Source organism: Rhinatrema bivittatum, chromosome 8 (assembly GCF_901001135.1).
Source record: "Rhinatrema bivittatum chromosome 8, aRhiBiv1.1, whole genome shotgun sequence".
NCBI classification, from domain to species: Eukaryota; Metazoa; Chordata; class Amphibia; order Gymnophiona; family Rhinatrematidae; genus Rhinatrema; species Rhinatrema bivittatum.
This window is the reverse complement of record NC_042622.1, coordinates 195,219,406-195,237,354: the sequence shown is the minus strand read 5'-3', so window position 1 is coordinate 195,237,354 and position 17,949 is coordinate 195,219,406. Positions and strand designations below refer to the sequence as shown.

The 17,949-nt window shown below is 48.5% G+C and overlaps 1 protein-coding gene across 2 annotated transcripts in view; it reads left to right on the top strand.

Annotated features, from left to right (window-relative positions):
* Window positions 1-17,949, top strand: part of XAF1 (XIAP associated factor 1) — a 48,247-nt gene that overhangs the window by 22,762 nt on the left and 7,536 nt on the right. Inside the window, exons 2-5 of one of the 2 annotated variants that reach the window (XM_029612375.1) lie at window positions 1,885-2,064; window positions 14,381-14,516; window positions 15,970-16,026; window positions 17,693-17,900. In XM_029612375.1, coding sequence (XP_029468235.1) covers window positions 14,484-14,516; window positions 15,970-16,026; window positions 17,693-17,900 — 298 coding nt within the window. In that variant the 5' untranslated portion in view covers window positions 1,885-2,064; window positions 14,381-14,483. Of the gene's footprint in view, window positions 1-1,884; window positions 2,065-11,194; window positions 11,364-14,380; window positions 14,517-15,969; window positions 16,027-17,692; window positions 17,901-17,949 lie in introns of those variants that run through there. The other variant, XM_029612374.1, reaches the window with a different exon arrangement.

Genomic DNA, 17,949 nt, shown 5'->3' with positions numbered 1-17,949 from the left:
CGGTTCAGTGTGCTGCGGCAGTCAAAAAAGCAAACAGAATGTTGGGAATTATTAGAAAAGGAATGATGAATAAAACGGAAAATGTCATAATGCCTCTGTATCGCTCCATGGTGAGACCGCACCTTGAATACTGTGTACAATTCTGGTCGCCGCATCTCAAAAAAGATATAATTGCGATGGAGAAGGTACAGAGAAGGGCTACCAAAATGATAAGGGGAATGGAACAACTCCCCTATGAGGAAGGACTAAAGAGGTTAGGACTTTTCAGCTTGGAGAAGAGACGACTGAGGGGGGATATGATAGAGGTGTTTAAAATCATGAGAGGTCTAGAACGGGTAGATGTGAATCGGCTATTTACTCTTTCGGATAGTAGAAAGACTAGGGGACACTCCATGAAGTTAGCATGGGGCACATTTAAAACTAATCGGAGAAAGTTCTTTTTTACTCAACGCACAATTAAACTCTGGAATTTGTTGCCAGAGAATGTGGTTCGTGCAGTTAGTATAGCTGTGTTTAAAAAAGGATTGGATAAGTTCTTGGAGGAGAAGTCCATTACCTGCTATTAAGTTCACTTAGAGAATAGCCACTGCCATTAGCAATGGTTACATGGAATAGACTTAGTTTTTGGGTACTTGCCAGGTTCTTATGGCCTGGATTGGCCACTGTTGGAAACAGGATGCTGGGCTTGATGGACCCTTGGTCTGACCCAGTATGGCATTTTCTTATGTGTTTAAAAAAGGATTGGATAAGTTCTTGGAGGAGAAGTCCATTACCTGCTATTAAGTTCACTTAGAGAATAGCCACTGCCATTAGCAATGGTAACATGGAATAGACTTAGTTTTTGGGTACTTGCCAGGTTCTTATGGCCTGGATCGGCCACAGTTGGAAACAGGATGCTGGGCTTGATGGACCCTTGGTCTGACCCAGTATGGCATTTTCGTTTGTTCTTATATTCTTATGTTCTTAGACACATACAGAAGCACCATTCCTTTCTCATACACACACACCGCTCCTTTCTCACATACACACAGAAGCACCCTTCCGATCCAAGGTTGAACAGCTGGTCTCCGGCGGCGGTTAGCAGACTGGTGTTCATTTCTTCGGCCCCTGCCGGCCTCGATTTTAATGTCTTCGGCCCCCGCCGGCCTCGATTTTAATGTCTTCGGCCCTCTTGGTCTCCGGCGGGGGCCGAAGACATTAAAATCGAGGCCGGCGGAGGCCGAAGACATTAAAATCGAGGCCGGCGGAGGCCGAAGAAAGAAGATGGGCGCCGCCCAGTCGGCCCCCGCTTGAGGCTGGCTGGGAGGCGCCCATCTTCTTTGTTTTGGCCTCCACTGCTGCCGGCCTCGATTTTAATTTCTTCGGCCTCCGCCAGAGACAGCCGGCCCCCGAAGGCCGGCGGGGGCCGAAGAAATTAAAATCGAGGCCGGCAGCGGTGGAGGCCAAAGCAAAGAAGATGGGCGCCTCCCAGCCAGCCTCAAGCGGGGGCTGACTGGGAGGCGCCCATCTTCTTTTCTTTGGCCACCGCCGGCCTCGATTTTAATTTCTCCAGATGGGAAATCTTCATTTCTTCGGCCCGCGCGCCGCTGGCTCACCTGGCTGATCTTCTTTTCTTCGGCCCCCGCCAGCCTCGATTTGTATTTCTTCGGCCCCTGCCAGCTTGGCGAAGGCGTTGAGGCTGGGCTGAAGAAGAGCCACGCAGTCGAGACCATGTGACCAGGTAGACCGGCCCACCGGGGGATGCCCGATCCCCCGATAGGTCAATCCGCCCCTGACCATTACTATAAATCTCTCATAACAAAACAAAAAAAAAGACGATCTGCCAGTATTCAACAACACTTACATCTGGGCTTAAAATACTAATTTCTTTTTTTATTTAAATAGCTTTTTGGCGCCCGGGGCGGCCACCCACCCCTCGCTATGCCACTGCGTGGCAGGCAGCGATCAAGAGTATCAGGAACAAACCGGAGTCAGGAACCAGGTATCAGCAGCAGCAGAACAGGAACGCAACTAATTCGCAGAAGGAACCTCGTTGCAAGGTGAATCAAAGGAGCCAGATACTAGGTAATATACTCTGCCGGCGTCTGACGTCACTCCGAGGGTGGTCTGGGACTTCCTGGTGCGGGACCTTAACTGCCCTGCTTACGCACGCGCGTGGCAGATGCGGTGGGTGGAGTTTAGCGGGGCTTTCGGCGGCGTCCCCATGAGGAGACGCCGAGACCATGCGGCCTCAGGGTGAGCAATAAAACAATTCAGTATATATAGTCATAAACAAGCATCTACAACACCAAAGACAAAACTTATATTAAATAATAAACTAGAAATAAACCAATATAACAGCTAATAACAGCTCATAGGAATAATGACATCATATAATATGTATCTTTCATTGCATGCCAACTTGGGAACAGCATAACAAACAAAATTTAAGATGAGCTTGATAATAGGAAGTGAACAAAATCCTCAGGTCTTAAACAAGTGATTTTTTTGCTACGTGGTTCTCAAAATGGGACTTAGTAACTTAATATTTTGTTATGGTAAGTGGATGAGTTTCATGAGAATTTGCTCATCACTGCTGACACAAAAGTCAATGAAGGAGTTCTAGGCGATATCTATTGACTGAATTGGCCTCTGCCATATTGAAGAAAGCCGTGCAGTTGCCGGATTGGTCTGCTCAGATATGCAGAAATTAATCCTCATGGATGTGAGCAGACTAGCGCGAGAACTGCACAGCTTTATGTAACATTTTGGAGAATATGTTTGTAGGAGAACTTTATAATTGATAGTGCTGCCAATCCAGCGAGCCTCAAGTATCTATGACAGAACAGGAAAGATGCAAGATTAATCTTCCTTGAGAACCCTGATCTCACTTTATCATCTACTCAGAATGTAGTTAAAAATATCTGTCCAGTGTATGGTATATTTAAAAGTGAATTGAGCAAAAGCACTGTAGCTCCCTCTTCTGGACAACTAGGAGATATTTTAGACCATGGCACCTCATTTCAACTTAGTACATAGAGGTCCATATTCAAAAGCAGTTAGATAGATAACTCAGAAGTTATCCAGCTAAATCCATATTTGGCACTTAGCCGACCATCTTATTATCCAGCTAAAATTTAGCTGGATAACTTAGGAGCCTTCCGGAGAGGGGTCAAGTTTGCCAGTTAATTCCGATATTCAGAATTAACCAGATAATTTATCTGGCTTAGTCTGGTCGGTCTAAAGAGCTTCTCTAAAGTTAGCTGGCTATATTTCCCTAACCCCAGAGGGCTTACAACATAACACTTAGATGCACTAAGCCGCAATGATTTTTCACAGGAGGGGTCCCATGATAGTTGCCTCTCTCCCAAAAAAACACTGCAGCAGTATCTCCCCATTGTTTTGTCTTGCAGTGAAACACTGCAGGGTAAAACAATGTGGCATCAGCCTTTTACACATGATGTCAGCCCCAAATGCATGGGGCTGCCATTGCCTTAAAGAGCCATCCTAACCTAACCACCACCCCCTCTTGAAAATGTAGAGACGAGTTCGGGGGGGGGGGGGGGAGAGGCGAACCATGACCTGCTATGTGGCCGAGGTCCAATGTCGAGACCTTGCCCCACTCATGTGACTGAGGCAAGATCAGGTTGGTGCCATTTTGAAAAATGGTGCTGGCCGAGCCCAGGGCTAGGGGGTGCCCCAAGTCCTTTCTCTGCAGGAATTTCTTGATTTTGAGGTATGGGGATTTCGGGAGAGGGGTCAGGATGGGGGAGTTGGGAAGAGGGCCCCCTACTAGAAATCAATGCTTTTGGAATACTTGGATGATTTGGGAGGAAGAGGGAGGGAGGTTCCACTAGAGACCAATGAGGTTGTTTTATTGAATTTGGGAGATCGGGGGGGGGGGGGGGGGAGAATATGGCTTCTCATTGTTGAGTGGGGGCATGGGAGGGGGAAAACTTTGCATGAAATTACCTACTTGGAGATTTGGTGAGTTGAGGGGGCCGTCATCGCATGTCTACACACTTTTTTTTTTAGTTTGGGTGTCTGGGCCGCCGCGCATGGCGGTCCTGGGATAAGCAGGGGGGGGGGGCCACAGTTGATGCCCTGCACATGGCTCTACATGTTGGGGTTTTTTGTAGGTTAAGATGGTCTTTTAAATGTAATGCAAGAGCTTGGGACCTGCGTTAGGATCCTGAGACTCCTGTGCCAGATTACTGTTTCCTCAAGAGGAGTAGGTAAATTAACATGGCTGACAACTTTCTATTCGTGAGCTGCTTTGCATGGATTTGCAATATTCATGCATTCAAATCCCATGCAAAGCAGCTCACTGCTTTGCATGGGATTTGCATAGGAGAGGGAATCTGGGCAGGGCTATGCAGTGCGTTAAAGCCCTTCCACAGCTTGATTCATCTCCAAGTAAGTTTGTACCTAATGTAATAAAGGGTGAAGTGATTTGCCCAAGGTCACAAGGAGTGGTAGTGGGATTCAAACCCTGGTTTCTCGGGTGTGTAACCCTTTGGTCACACAGCTTGTCAGAGAAGTTTATCTGGCTAACTTTGCTATCTGGACAGTAACTGATTATGGCCCTAATAGTAAATGACGGCAGATTTAAGACCAAAATGGCCCATCCAGTCTGCCCAGCAAGGTGTTTATGGTTGTAACTGCCGCTTAGTAAAGATTACCCTAGTTTTTCATTAGCATCTTCCTGTCAATAGGAATCCTCTATGTTTATCCCATGACTTTTTAAAATTGTGTTACCATTTTTGTCTCCAGTACTTCATCTGAGGAGGCATTCCAGGCACCCACCGCCCTCTCTCTGTAAAGTTATATTTTCTGATGTTCTTCCTGAGTCTACCCCCTTGGAGATAAGCATCATGATGCCTTGTTTTACAAGTTTCTTTTCGTTGCAAAAGGTTCATTATTAAAACCTTAAAGATATTTAAATGACTATCATATTCCCCCTGTCTCTCTTCTCCATCTAGGGTATTTAGGTCCTTCAGTTTTATCTCAAATGGCTTTTGGTGCAAACCCTGCACCATTTTGCTTGTTTTTATGTGGTCCGTCTCTAGCCTCTCTCTATCCTTTCTGAGATACGACCTCCAGAACTAAACACAGTACTCCAGGTGAGGCCTCACCACTGACCTGCACAAGGCCAGTTATCACCTCCTTTTTTTCCTTCTGGTTATACCTCTCCTAGTGCACCCCAGTATTCCTCGGATCACACTGTTTCGTTACATCGAGATCATCAGACACTATCGACCTGAGCTCCTGGTCGGTGCACGTTAGAATCTCACTCCCATCCGTCATGTACAGCTCCTTTGGATTTCTGCACTCCAGATGCATGACTTTGCACATTTTGGCACTGAATCTTAATTGCCAAACATTCAATGATTCCTCAAGTTTTCTTAGATCACCTCTCATTCTTTCTTGCTCCCTCAGTGGTGTCTACTCTGATGCAGATCTTGTGTCCTCCACAAAAGCTCATACTTTTCCATGTAACCCCTCCCAGCCTTGAACTGGGATCTGCTCCTTATGGGGCTGGTGTGCTGTCTGCAACCACAAAATGGCTCAGAGAAATCCAGGCCTAGACTATTGAAAGCCTAATATATGGCCTCCAGAAGCGTACCTAAAGTAGTTGGCACCCCCCCACCCATATATAATTTTAAAATTTCCTAAACATCGATAAAATATTTCAAAAACAGCAGACATCAAATAACAAAACAGTAATTAAAATAAGGATTTTAAACAGCTCCTGCTCTCCATATCTGTCATCCTAAGATTGTCGAGGTCTGGGAGCATGCATGCACACACACACGTATATGCTTGGTGAGAGATGGAGTGTGTGTGTGTGTGTGTGAGAGAGGAAGTGTATTGAGGACAATCCGCTCTCACACACACATTTTGGACCTCTTCTTCGGTTGCTGGCTGCAGAGCAGGGCCTCGTCTTCTGCGGCTAGTTTATTTATTTAAAAGATTTTATATACTATCGTTCGTGGTTACATCACAACAGTGTACAAAGACCTTGAAAAGCCGGCAGCACAGCAGGGCCTTGCTTTTTGCTCCGTGCCGCCATGGGATCTGATCCACAGGACCTGATCCAGATTGATCCTCAGGGAATTCAAAAGGGGATGCCAAAAAGGTGCTCCCAGCATTTAGAAGGCTCGGAGGCCATGGGATCCCGGTGGAAGCCCTGTGAGCTCTTCTTCTGGGGTATACTGATGTTTGACATCAGTATACTGGGGTATATTGATGTAATGTGAAAGTACAGAAGCTCTGTGTTAACCGTGTAAGCAGAACTGATGTCTCAAATCTTCACTGCGTCTGTCCACGGAAAGCAATTACTGTGGAAATTGACCTGGGCTGGCTAAAAGGACTGGATTTCAGCTTTGCGCCCCCCCCCCCCCCCCCAGCTGTGAGCGCTGGCAACCTCGATTGAAGTTACCTGTTCATTTTTTTATACCTTCAGTACATTATAAGCAGGGGCTTTCTTTTCCAGTTTTATTTCTTTTTTTCCCAGGAATTTAGCAGTGTTTATTACAAGTGAACAAAAATAGAGGAAAAATCAGTGGGGAAAAAATGACTTGCGCTCTTCCACTTTCTAGCTAAATGCAGGTAACCGGAGAGCCACTGGCAGGGAGAACAAAATCTGGGACTGGCAGCACTGACAAGAGTACTGGTGAGGAGGCCAGGACCTGCCAGCAGGCGAGGAAGAGGCAGGACTCTCGGTGCTGATGACAGCCACTGACAGAGAGAGCAGGCCCCGCCAACTGGAGAAGACCTGGCCAGGCCCTGCTGCTGAAGGGCACTGCTGGGGAGGGGGGGGGGTGTACAGGAGAGGGGAGGATAGAGAGATGAATGGAAAAGAAGGGAGTGAATGTGAGGGTGGCAGGAAGGAGGGAGGGGGTGAGTAGGGGGATGTGAAAGAAAAGGAAGTAATGAGAGAGAAGGCAAAGAGAGAGGAGGAAGGGAGTAAAAATGGAGGGGAAGGAGTGAAAAAAAAAAAAAAGGTGTGACTGAAGGAAAGGGAAGGGAGTCAATGAAGAAAGCTGCCGGCAGGAGAACTTGGCCTCCCTGTCAGCAATTTTCTTCAGCTTTTCTGCGCAGCAATGCCTTAAAAAAGAAAAAAGAAAGAAAGAAAAACACTTTGTCAGTGGGCCTGATCTCCCAAGGAAAAGCACGGCACGCCTGAAAAATTAGGTGGGCGGCCATAATTTGGGAACTCCTGTATTATACCATGGCTCCGGGGGAGGAGAAAATCGCAGCGACTACTGGTGGGCCAGGAGCTGCCAAGACCTGCGCAGCGGATATTTCAGGCCTCAGCCAGGAGATACAATTTCTCTGTCTTTTGCCCCACTACACTCACTCTTTGGTATCTCCCATCCCACCCACCCCCCAATCTTTGGGGAGGGGAGGGGGCCTGTTCTGGCACAATTGCTCCTGGCCCTGCAGCCCCCCAGGCTCAGCCTTGCATTAAATCTAAGATCCAATTCCACACTGGCAGGAGGTTTGCATGTCCTAGTTGCCTACTGTATATGGGTAAGCAATAGAACCCTTGGAGCTCAGGGCATATTTATTTATTTATTTTTGTATACTGACATTCGATCTGAGATATCACATCGGTTTACATTCAGGTACTGTAGATATTTCCCTATCCCCAGTGTAATCTCCCCTGACCTTTTGCTTAATTTCTCTTTACCCACACATACACCTTTTTCTACCAATATGTGGTATCAATTAATGTATAAACATTCTATTACATCGTAGCCTAACACTCCTTGTATTGCTTGTTCTCATCATTTTCATACTACTCAAATGGCAGGTTTTGTTCTTACAATACCATTATCTCTTTCAAATGTTTCCTGCTATTATCATGCTCGTCTTGCCTGTCCAATTGCTGGCACTCCAGCACAAGTCTCTTCTCTTATTTCTTCTTCTGCTGCTTGTTTTTATGGTAATCAGACCTTTGGACCTCCTTATTCTATTCCCCCTGCTTCTAACTCTAATCAACATACTAAATTTGGTTTTTCCCCTTCTACTATGCTTTCCTTGCATCTGTTCTTAATGAGACCTCCCCTCCTTGTCCTCAGCATTTACTCCCTCAGCTTAGTTATCTTACTTATTCGTGTAGAGAGAAAGAAAAATGGACTATTTGTGGAGCTTCTGAAGCACCTACACTGTGTGTTTCTCCCATTCCTATACGCCCTTCACCGACCTGTACTTTTGCTCATTTTGGTTCTGTTGTCAATACCTGGCCACCTCCTTTTTCAGGCCCTTTGTTTCATACTGCGCTTACCCATTTCCCCTTTTGTTTTTCACACCAGAGAGCATAGACCTTCAGGATTAGCCACAGGACCAGCCTTGGTAGTAGTTACCTAGGAGGGGTGGTAACGTGCCCATGGAAGCTCCAGAATGGATAAGCCTTGAGTGTGGTCCCTGACTGGAAGCTGTATACAAGGAGGCCCTGGTTGACCCACCCGCACTGGTGTTACCAGTCTTCTGAGACCTTGCCTGTGGAAATGCTGTCTGGCTGGCCCCTGATTCCTGATCCAAACCCTAGACCTGCCCACGCGCTCGGGTATCCCTCAAACCATCCCGCCACAGCCGTGGCCTGCACCCGTGGTTGCGACCCGTGGGGGGGGGGGAATCGGCCACGGCGTTAGGTGGAGATCCTGGCTGGGTGCTGTGCACGGTGAGACGCTGCTTTTTACCATGACCCCATGGCCTCGTCCGGATTCCATCCTGGTCCTCCTTTGGAGGGAAGTCTCCGCAACACCTGGCAACCTGACACTTTAGTGCTGTTCGATTATATTTACAAAAGAAATAAGTAGAAAGAGCACTGTTCTAAATAAGCTTGGTCAGGGCTTTTCATTCAACTGGTACACTGGCTCCTTTTTCCTCCAACTGCTTGATTTGCCCTGTGATCCCCTAAAAAAAAAAAATCAAAAAAAAAATCATGCACTCCCCCCCCCCCCCCACCAAGAAAGCAACACTGATTTTGGTTCTAATGCATTTCTTAAGCCAAAATTTGCAACTTTACCCACCTCCTGTGTCACCTGAAAGCACTTCCCAAATCTGACAACTAAAAGGGTCTAACCAAGCCCCCCCCATCCCAACCCAAAGAACCAGCTCCACACTTTGACCTAGGTCCAGGGAGACAGACACCAGTATAATCTCTCTTCCTATGGAGACAGTGCGGAAGATTCGGGGCTCAGGCTGCAGCCATTCGGCGGCGGCAGGAGGAGAGCACCAATGCGTCGGCCGCATCTTCTGCCTCTGCAGCTCTGGGCCCAAATGCTACTCTGAAGCCCTTGGGACGCTGTACAGCCCATGTGGGTCAAAGTAGCAGTTGGGCCAGGCAGCAGAGGAGGATAACTCCTGGGGGAATTCTGTGCAAAAAAAATTTTTTAATTCTGCATATTTTATATTGGTCAAAATCACACAATTGACATGACAGTCTTTAAGTAATTACATTTTAAATTAATACAGAAAAAAGTTATTACTTAAATATTCTGAGCAGAATTTCCCTAGAAATTCACTGTAAGAGTGTCCCTTCCACTCGCTCTCTCTACTCCCCTGGCCACTTTGCCCTCTCAGGCCCCAACAACTCCACCTGCCAGTATCTCTCCCCTCCACCTATAGGCTCAACCCCTTCCACTCTATCGCCAGTCCCAGAGTTTGTCCCTGTTCTCAGTACTGCCCTCACACAGGTCCCTCTGTCCCTCCCTCTCTCACACACATGCTCCCTCTCTCTAATAAACAGACACACACCATCATACAGGCTCCCTCACACTCTCACACACACATATCCCCTCATACAGGGCCCTCTCTCTTGCATTCACACCCACACAAGCTCTCTTTCTCTCTCACACATACATCCTCACACAGGCTACCTATGTCTCTCTCTCATGCACCCCTTCACACAGGCTCTGTCTCACACATACACAATCCCTTCACACAGGCTACCTATGTCTCTCTCTCATGCACCCCTTCACACAGGCTCTGTCTCACACATACACAATCCCTTCACACAGGCTAGCACCCTCTCATACACACGATCCCTTTTTCATATACACGAGCTCCCAATCTCTCACACACATACACACTCCTTCACAATCTCCTCATATAGGCGCTCTCTCCCTCTGGCACCCACACTCAAGCACTCCCCCCCTGCTCTCTCACACACCCCCCTGCTCTCTCTCAACCCATCCCACCTCTCTGCTCTTTGCTCTCTCACTCTCCCCCATACCTCTCCCCTCTCACACACAAACCTCTCTACACACATTCACTCTCAGCAGGGCCTTCATCTACGCCGCAAGTGGAGCGCGTCCCGCGGGGGCCTTCATCTTCGCTGCGAACGCGCACACGCTCTGTTCATGGAGCGCCGGGGCTTCATCTTCGCCACGAACAGTGCGCTCTGTTCTTAGTACACTGGGACCTTCATCTTCTATGCCATTTTCTGTGCAGAACTTGACAATTCTGCGCAGGGGGGGAGGAATCCTGCACAAATTATGCACTCCACAGTAGCGCAGAATTCCCTCACGAATAGAGGATGCAGCCGGAGGCATGGCTTCCCTACCTCTCCTGCCACTCATCAGCATAGAAGGGAGGAAGGGGATCCAAAGGGTGAGAGAGAGAGAGTGAGAGTGGTAGGGTAGGGGAGAGAAGAAGGGGGGAAGGAGAGAGCGTGAGGGGGTAGGGGAAGAGGGGTTGGGGGTGAGAGACCAATGAGGCAGAGGTCGGTGGGGTGGAGGGGGAGACAGAGACTGACAGGGTAGAGGGAGGAGATAAAGAGAGAGGGGGGGGCAGGAGGGGAGAGAAAAGCAGGGGGCAGAGAGAGAGGGGGTAAGAACGACTGAGGGGGTAGGGCAGAGAAGGCTGAGGGGAGAGAGACTGGCAGGGGGCAGAAGGAGGGGAGAGATAGAGGGGGGAGAGGACAGGCAAGGGAGGGGGCAAGGAGAGAGGGGAGAGATACCAGCAAGGGTCAAAGAAAAGGGGTAAGGAGAGCGAGAGGAGGTGGGCAGGGGAGGGGGTATGGGGGCAGGGGGAGAGAGATGAGCAGTGGGGGTGAGGGGGGAGAGAGAGACCAGCAAGGGGCAGAGAAAAGGGGTAAGGAGAGAGTGAGGAGGTGGGGGACAGAGACGGGCAGGGGAGGGAGAGAGACCAGCAAGGGTGAGAAAAGGAGTGAGGAGGTGGGGCAGAGCTTGAAGCTAGCTTGGTGTGCCCTTGCCCTTCCTACTCTAAGCAGGCTGTTGTGCTCTTTCTTCTCAGTAATAACCTACTTTGCGCTTTCGGTTTCATTTCTCGTTCCTCTGAGCGAGTTGAAAGAGAAAGTCAGAAAGCGGAGCCGGAGAGAGTATGGCAGAGAGCAGCTTTTGCCCCCGCTGGTAAGAACGCGTCTGGGAAGGGGCCCTGCTCGGGACCCTCCATGCCGGCTGGGGGGGGGGATTTGTGAGGCTCGAGCAGCAAGACGAGCGCCTTTCCTGCCCAGAGACGAGGCTTCTTGTTACCTGGTTTGCCTTTTGTTTTGGGGGCTTTTTTTTATGCCAGTTTTTTTGTGAGTGGTGGGTTTTGGGTTTTGGTTTTTTTTTAAATATATTTCAATTTGTTTTTATACCAGAAAAATGTAAGGTTTCATAACTGAGCGTCGGCATTGTAATCGCGGCCAATGTGGCTGAAACCTTTAAAAACAATCTGCCCAAAGCTGTGTAGAGTCAAAACGCAGCATGTCGTATAGTAAGAGGGGAAATCTGACAGTGTTTGTAGGGAGCTTTCATTTTAGGGGTAGCACCCCCTGGGGGCGGGGGGGGGGGGGGTGCGGTACTTAACCTCTCCCTGGGGATTCCCTCTATTGGCAAGCGCCTTCAGCCCTCTGACAGGTGAGCACCATGGTTCCTCCACCCAGTGGAAAGGGGGGTTCTCCCTCCCCTCCAGGGGGGATCACCCCGCCTCCCCCCCCCAAAAAAAAAACCGTTTGATTAATCAAATACACTGCTGAGACTGGACAGGGTTGCACAAAGACTGGGTTACTTTTGTCGCCAATAAACAATGGAGGTAAATTATTTTCCAACATGATAAAGCATTCTTTCTTTTTTTTTTTTTTAAAGTATTTACAGTGGTAGAGAGTCTCCTGTGCTTCTTTCCCTGTCCTGCAGAGCTCCATTTATTTCTTCTTGCTAGGGCACTCTCTCTCTTTATTTAAAAAAAAAAAAAAAAAAAAGCATTTTCTTAAGCTCAGTTCTCTTTCCTGTCCTGCATATGTCTCTCACTGCTTCAGTCTTTATCACTCCTGACCAGCTAATGCCCGAAATTACTCACTGGCTAGCTCCTTCTCTCTCCCTGCTCTCCATGCCTTCTAGTTGCAGAGGGGGTTTCTTTCCCTGACTCTGGGCTCCTGGTCTGGGGCCCCTCATCAGGGGGTGAGCTACTATGAAAGGCTGAGATCTTACCCAACATACCGTGCCCTGGGTTAAGAGGGGTTCTTTCTTGTCATTGTATATGCCAGACAAAGCAAATAGAAATCCTGTACCTGCAGTTCTGTAAATATATTCTTTGTAATCACACACACGCTTATAAAAATCTGTGTCATCTAAGTAACAGAAACACCAATGTCCTTCACTACTAGGCATATTGTGAAATAATTCAAAATCCTGGGAAAAAAACAGCACATATGCAGCAAACCTGCCATACTACGGCAGCATTAACTCACAAGACTCCAAAAGCAACAACTCTACCTATGAATATGATTAGGAAGCACCGCAACTATTACACTGGGCTCTAGAACACCAATACACCTTCTGTTGGGAACCCACAATGAGCAAGACTGCTACAGATCCCTACACAGAAACTACATTCTAGCAGAATACCTCACCTTAGACACACATGAAAAATGACCCTCCACAAATGCAAAACAAGTGACCCCCAAGCTAAAAACAGAAATATGCAGACATAAAATAGAATGGTGACTTCAAGAAGCCAAACTCTGCATGCAGTGCAACAGTGGAGCACTAGAAAGAGAAATGTATTTCCTCCTGGACTAAGCTGGGCCCAGTCATTGTTCTTATTGGTCATGAGGACCGAGGTGTTACATAATACCCTCCAAAAGAGAAACAACAAAGTTTCGGCAACACCCACATATATGGTGCAATGTTGGGCTGCTGAGCCTTTGTCTTTTTTCTCATGGGAATTGGGTAAAGGGTCAGGACAGTAGGGATAGAGAGGAAGAGGAGTGGGAGCAGGGAGAAGAGAGGAGGGAGGCTGCGGACCCAGACGGCGGCAGCGTTGGCAACGCCCCGGCACCTATCAGAATTTGGCACTGAGGGTGGTTGCCTGCATTGCCCATGCCTAAATCCAGGCCTTTTGAGTCCCCTAATAAAAGGAGAACTACGTCTCCATGCATGCAATGGGGTAAAACCAGGACTCACGGCCTATTTTGGAGACAGCAAACTCCAGCTCTCGAGTGCCACACACTCATTGAGGGTTCATGAGATTTATTTGCACACATTTGGTCCAAGATGGCCCAAACTCAGTCGCAAATGGGTTTTCTAAGTGCCATCACCCAGTGCTCACCCCCCTACATTCAGTGAGCAGTATCTATCCAGAATAAAGAGCAGAGCAGCAGCTGTGTGGGGAAAAATGCAAAGCACCTTCCCCACACCAAGGGCAAGATTGAAGAGGCCAGGGAAAGGTCCCATTATTCCTTTTCACACAAGGTTTGTTTGTTTTTTTTTCTGGCATGTTATTCATTTCTCTGAAACTTTTTTTTTTCCAGGAGGGGTAGGAAATGAAAGCTTTGCCCGAGAGAGGCAAGTTATTTAATTAAGACGATTAAACCAAATTGGTTGCGTGCGCGCTTCTGGCATAACAGGAGGGAGGCTCACTTCCAGGGCTTTTCATGTTTTGCGCTGCAGTTCCTGTCGACTCCTGCCAGGTTGCAGATGACCCCGCTTTCCCTACAAATCTGTGAGATGCTCGCCCCCCCCCCCCCCCCCCCCCCCTGTCCTGCAGATTAATTTGGCTACAAATTGGCAGGAGTGTTGACAATTCAGTAAGCAACTCTCCTACCACGTTTCAGCCAAATATGCCCACAGAGAAGACTCCTGAGACGTGCATATTTGTGGACTGAGAGACGTGGTGGCAGCAATAGGTGCTATATATAGCATGCAGTGCTCCCTATAGAAACACATACAAGACAGTCCTTGCTCCATGGAGCTTACAATCTAGTCAAGAAATACAGAGAAAACAATTAAGAGACTCTGATTTGGAAGAACCAGACCCTGATGAAACATCCCTAAAAAACGCTTGATTGTGAACGTGTTTGCACCTCCTTTTCGAGGCAGACTGCAGACATATTGCTGTCTCTTTCTTTATATATATATATTTTTTTTTTTACCCCTTGCTGCAGCAAGAGAGACGTGGCTCTTTCCAATTACTTCCTCCACGAGGCCCACTGCGAGCGGTTTCTCGCCGTGTGTGCAGAGTGCGATGAGCCTGTCCCTGCGGCAGAGATGAAGGAGCACCAGGAGAAGCAGCACAAGCAGGTGAGAATGGCTCCCCTCGCCGAGCAGGTCAGCAGCAATAAACCACCCAAGCAAAATCTGGCAGTGGAGAAATTAGCAATTGTGTATGAACACTGATTGGGAGGGCGGGGCTTGAAACCGAAATGCTAAAATTAGTCTTGCACAGCTGAGATACCTGGGGTTCCATCCGTGCAGGAGTGCAGTGCGACTTTCAGGTCAGATCTGCATCCTACGGTCTCTAAATAAAGTCCCCTTTGACTCTCGTGCTGTAGTTACACCATATTGATAATGGATCAGTTGGAGATGTTGCGCTTGGCCAACTGCGGGGTAGGTCCGCGACCGGCCGTTCTTACCTGGGACTTCAGATGGCAGGGAGACCGCTGCCACCGTTGCAACGACCTACTAGCTCCAGGTGCGGCAGGCCACCGCGCACGATGGGACGCGCCATGCTGAGAACGCTGCTCAGCTGTGCGAACGTCCCTAGGCGCGCACATGCGCATCTCGCCCCTACTTAAAGGGCCCGCGGCGGGAAACCTCCAGCAGCACCTACTGATGACGTCACCTAGACCTTACTATTTAAGCCTTGGCCAAACCTCCTTGGAGTAGCTGGTTTCGTGTTCCTGACTCCATCTCCACATCCTTGTCTTGTTTTCTCTCCGGATTGCTTCTTTGGCCTTGACCTCTGCTACATCTCCTGCATTTTCCTGCTCACTGACTGCCTTGACCTCTGGAACATCTTCTGGACTTTGCTTCCTCACTGCCTGCCTCAACCCCCTGGAACGCCTTGACACTGCTTGCCACCTGCCGGACTTCTGTAGATACCATCTCGGCTGCTAGCCCCATCAAGGTGGGAATCATCATCTTCGGAGTCCCACACCTAAGTCCAGCTGACCCCGGCACCTAAGGGCTCAACCTGCAGGGAACGAGGCCTGGTATTGGTGAAGGTCCTGTTGGGTCTCCGCTCCGACCAGTTCCACCTGCCGATGATGAGGACCTGCAGGGAGGAGCCCTGCAGGTAATGTCAACCTTGTCTCAGTCCAAGGGTCCACTTCTTCAACAGGGGAGGATATGTCTTTCTCCAATTCATGTTGCCATGTTGTCTTTCTCCAATTCATGTTGCCAGCTAAGGAAAGTTTATAGAGGGGGAGCTTCCTTTTGCTGGTTAGTAGAGTTGTTGCCTCTAGACCTAAAGGTTGTTGGATCCAGGTCCCAGGTGAGATAATTCCCAACCTGTCTGAGGAAAAACCACTGAGAAGAAAATGGAGAAGACTGTTCTCTTAACCGGCAATATAGAGAGCTTCTGTATGTACGTTACATCCAAATTCCAATTTGGTTCATTGTAGGAACTTTCAGTAGAGGATAAGACACAACAAATAACACACATCTTTATGCACACCCTCCACCAGCAACAAGAAAATACTTTATTTCTCAGCACAGAAGTACGTAACCAGCTGATTGTTTTTCTCCCACACAGGTTGAGTGTAAATTCTGCCACCAAGGAATCCAGCAGTACCAGATGGAAACACATGAGGCAAGGATAATTATTTACTTATTGTATGGCAGGGCTTTTCAACTCCGGTCCCTGAGGACCATAAACAGTAGGGATGTGAATCGTTTTTCTGACGATTGAAAATATCGTACAATATTTTCAAACTCGTCAGAAATCGGGGGCTCCCCGAAACCGATAGGAAAACCCCACGAAATTGTTCGTGGGGTTCTCTTATCATTTTGGGGGAGGGCGGGAAAAAATGGCACACAAAAACAACCCCTAAACCCACCCTGACCCTTTAAAACACATTCTTTAGCTTCCCCCACCCTCCCGACTCCCCCCCCCCCCCAAACTTTTTTAAAGTACCTGTTGGTCCAGTGGGGGTCCCGGGAGCGATCTCCCGCTCTCGGGCCGTCGGCTGCCACTAATCAAAATGGCGCCAATGGCCCTTTGCCCTTACCATGTGACAGGGGCTATCGGTGCCATTGGCCGGCCCCTGTCACATGGTAGGAGCACTGGATGGCCCGTGCCATTTTTAAAGATGGCGCCGGCCATCCATTGCTCCTACCATGTGTCGGGGCCAGCCAATGGCACCGATAGCCCCTGTCACATGGTAAGGGCAAAGGGCCATTGGCGCCATTTTGATTAGTGGCAGCCGACGGCCCGAGAGCGGGAGATCGCTCCCGGGACCCCCACTGGACCAACAGGTACTTTAAAAAAGTTTGGGAGGGGTCGGGAGGGTGGGGGAAGCTAAAGGATGTGTTTTAAAGGGTCGGGTGGGTTTTTCATTTATTGGCTCTGGCGCAGCCGATTTACAAAAAAAAAAAAAAACAAAACTGATCGGACCGCACGCAAAGAATTTCCCGATAGTCCCCGAACCTGGAATCGGAACCGATTCCGATTCACAAACAGGTCAGATTTTCAAGGTAACCAAAATCAGAAAATAAACACAATTCTTTTGGCCAAAGCTATGGCACTAACCAGGGAGTATTCATCATGGGCACCCAGAAAATCAGATCTGTTTTCTGACAGTGGGGGAGGCCTGCTACCTATTTTCTAAAACAGTCGTTCTTGACCTCGGTCCTGGGGACTCGCTGGCCAATCTGCTTTTCCAGGTTTCCACCATGGATATGCATAAGATGGGTTTGTATGTACTGCCTCCCTTGCATGCAGATAGAGCTCATGCATATTCATGGCGGATACCCTGGAAGCCAGGAGTAGGGTTGGGAGCCCCTGCAGCGAAGCATGCCTTCTGATCATTGCAAGCTGCAGTCCTTAGCACCCGTTCTAGTAGAATGAAAGTACAAGAAAAGTTCTTAGCCTACAACTAGGAGCTACTCTTCAGTATTTTGAGGCGCTCTCTCAGGACCACGTCTCCACCCAGCCTGGATTTATTAGCCCCAATATATACAAATAGCACTCATTCATATCCATTAGTGACAGCCTAAAATCCAGACCGGCTAGAGGTATCCTGAGGATTGGTTTGAGAACCACTACCTGGTACTTTAAAGCATGGATTTGGGAGCTCAGATTTCCATTGACCTTCCGCGCAAGCACAGAAAAGTCTCTTTATCTTTCTGCATCTTGTGTCTCCGGCTTGTAATTTTGGAAATGAGAATATGTGGTAGTGGTTAACGTTCTTCTTCACTAGCTCCCTTATAACATGGTTGACATGTCTTCCTGGACTGTCTTTTTTCCCCCTGTACAGAGTGAAGAATGCAGCAGCCGTCCGGTGGCCTGTCAGTTCTGTGATCTGGACCTGGCCTTCAGCAAGCTGCAGTCTCACACTGACAGCTGCGGGAGCCGGACACAGGTCTGCACCACCTGCAATAAGTATGTCATGTACAAGGAGCTGGCAAGCCACAAGGACACCTGCCTGCCCAGGAAACCGCCTGATCCCGGCACCCAGGAAAATCGTATGTACGGTGCCCTTTAGCCCAAAGTGTTGGGGGGGGTGTGGAGATG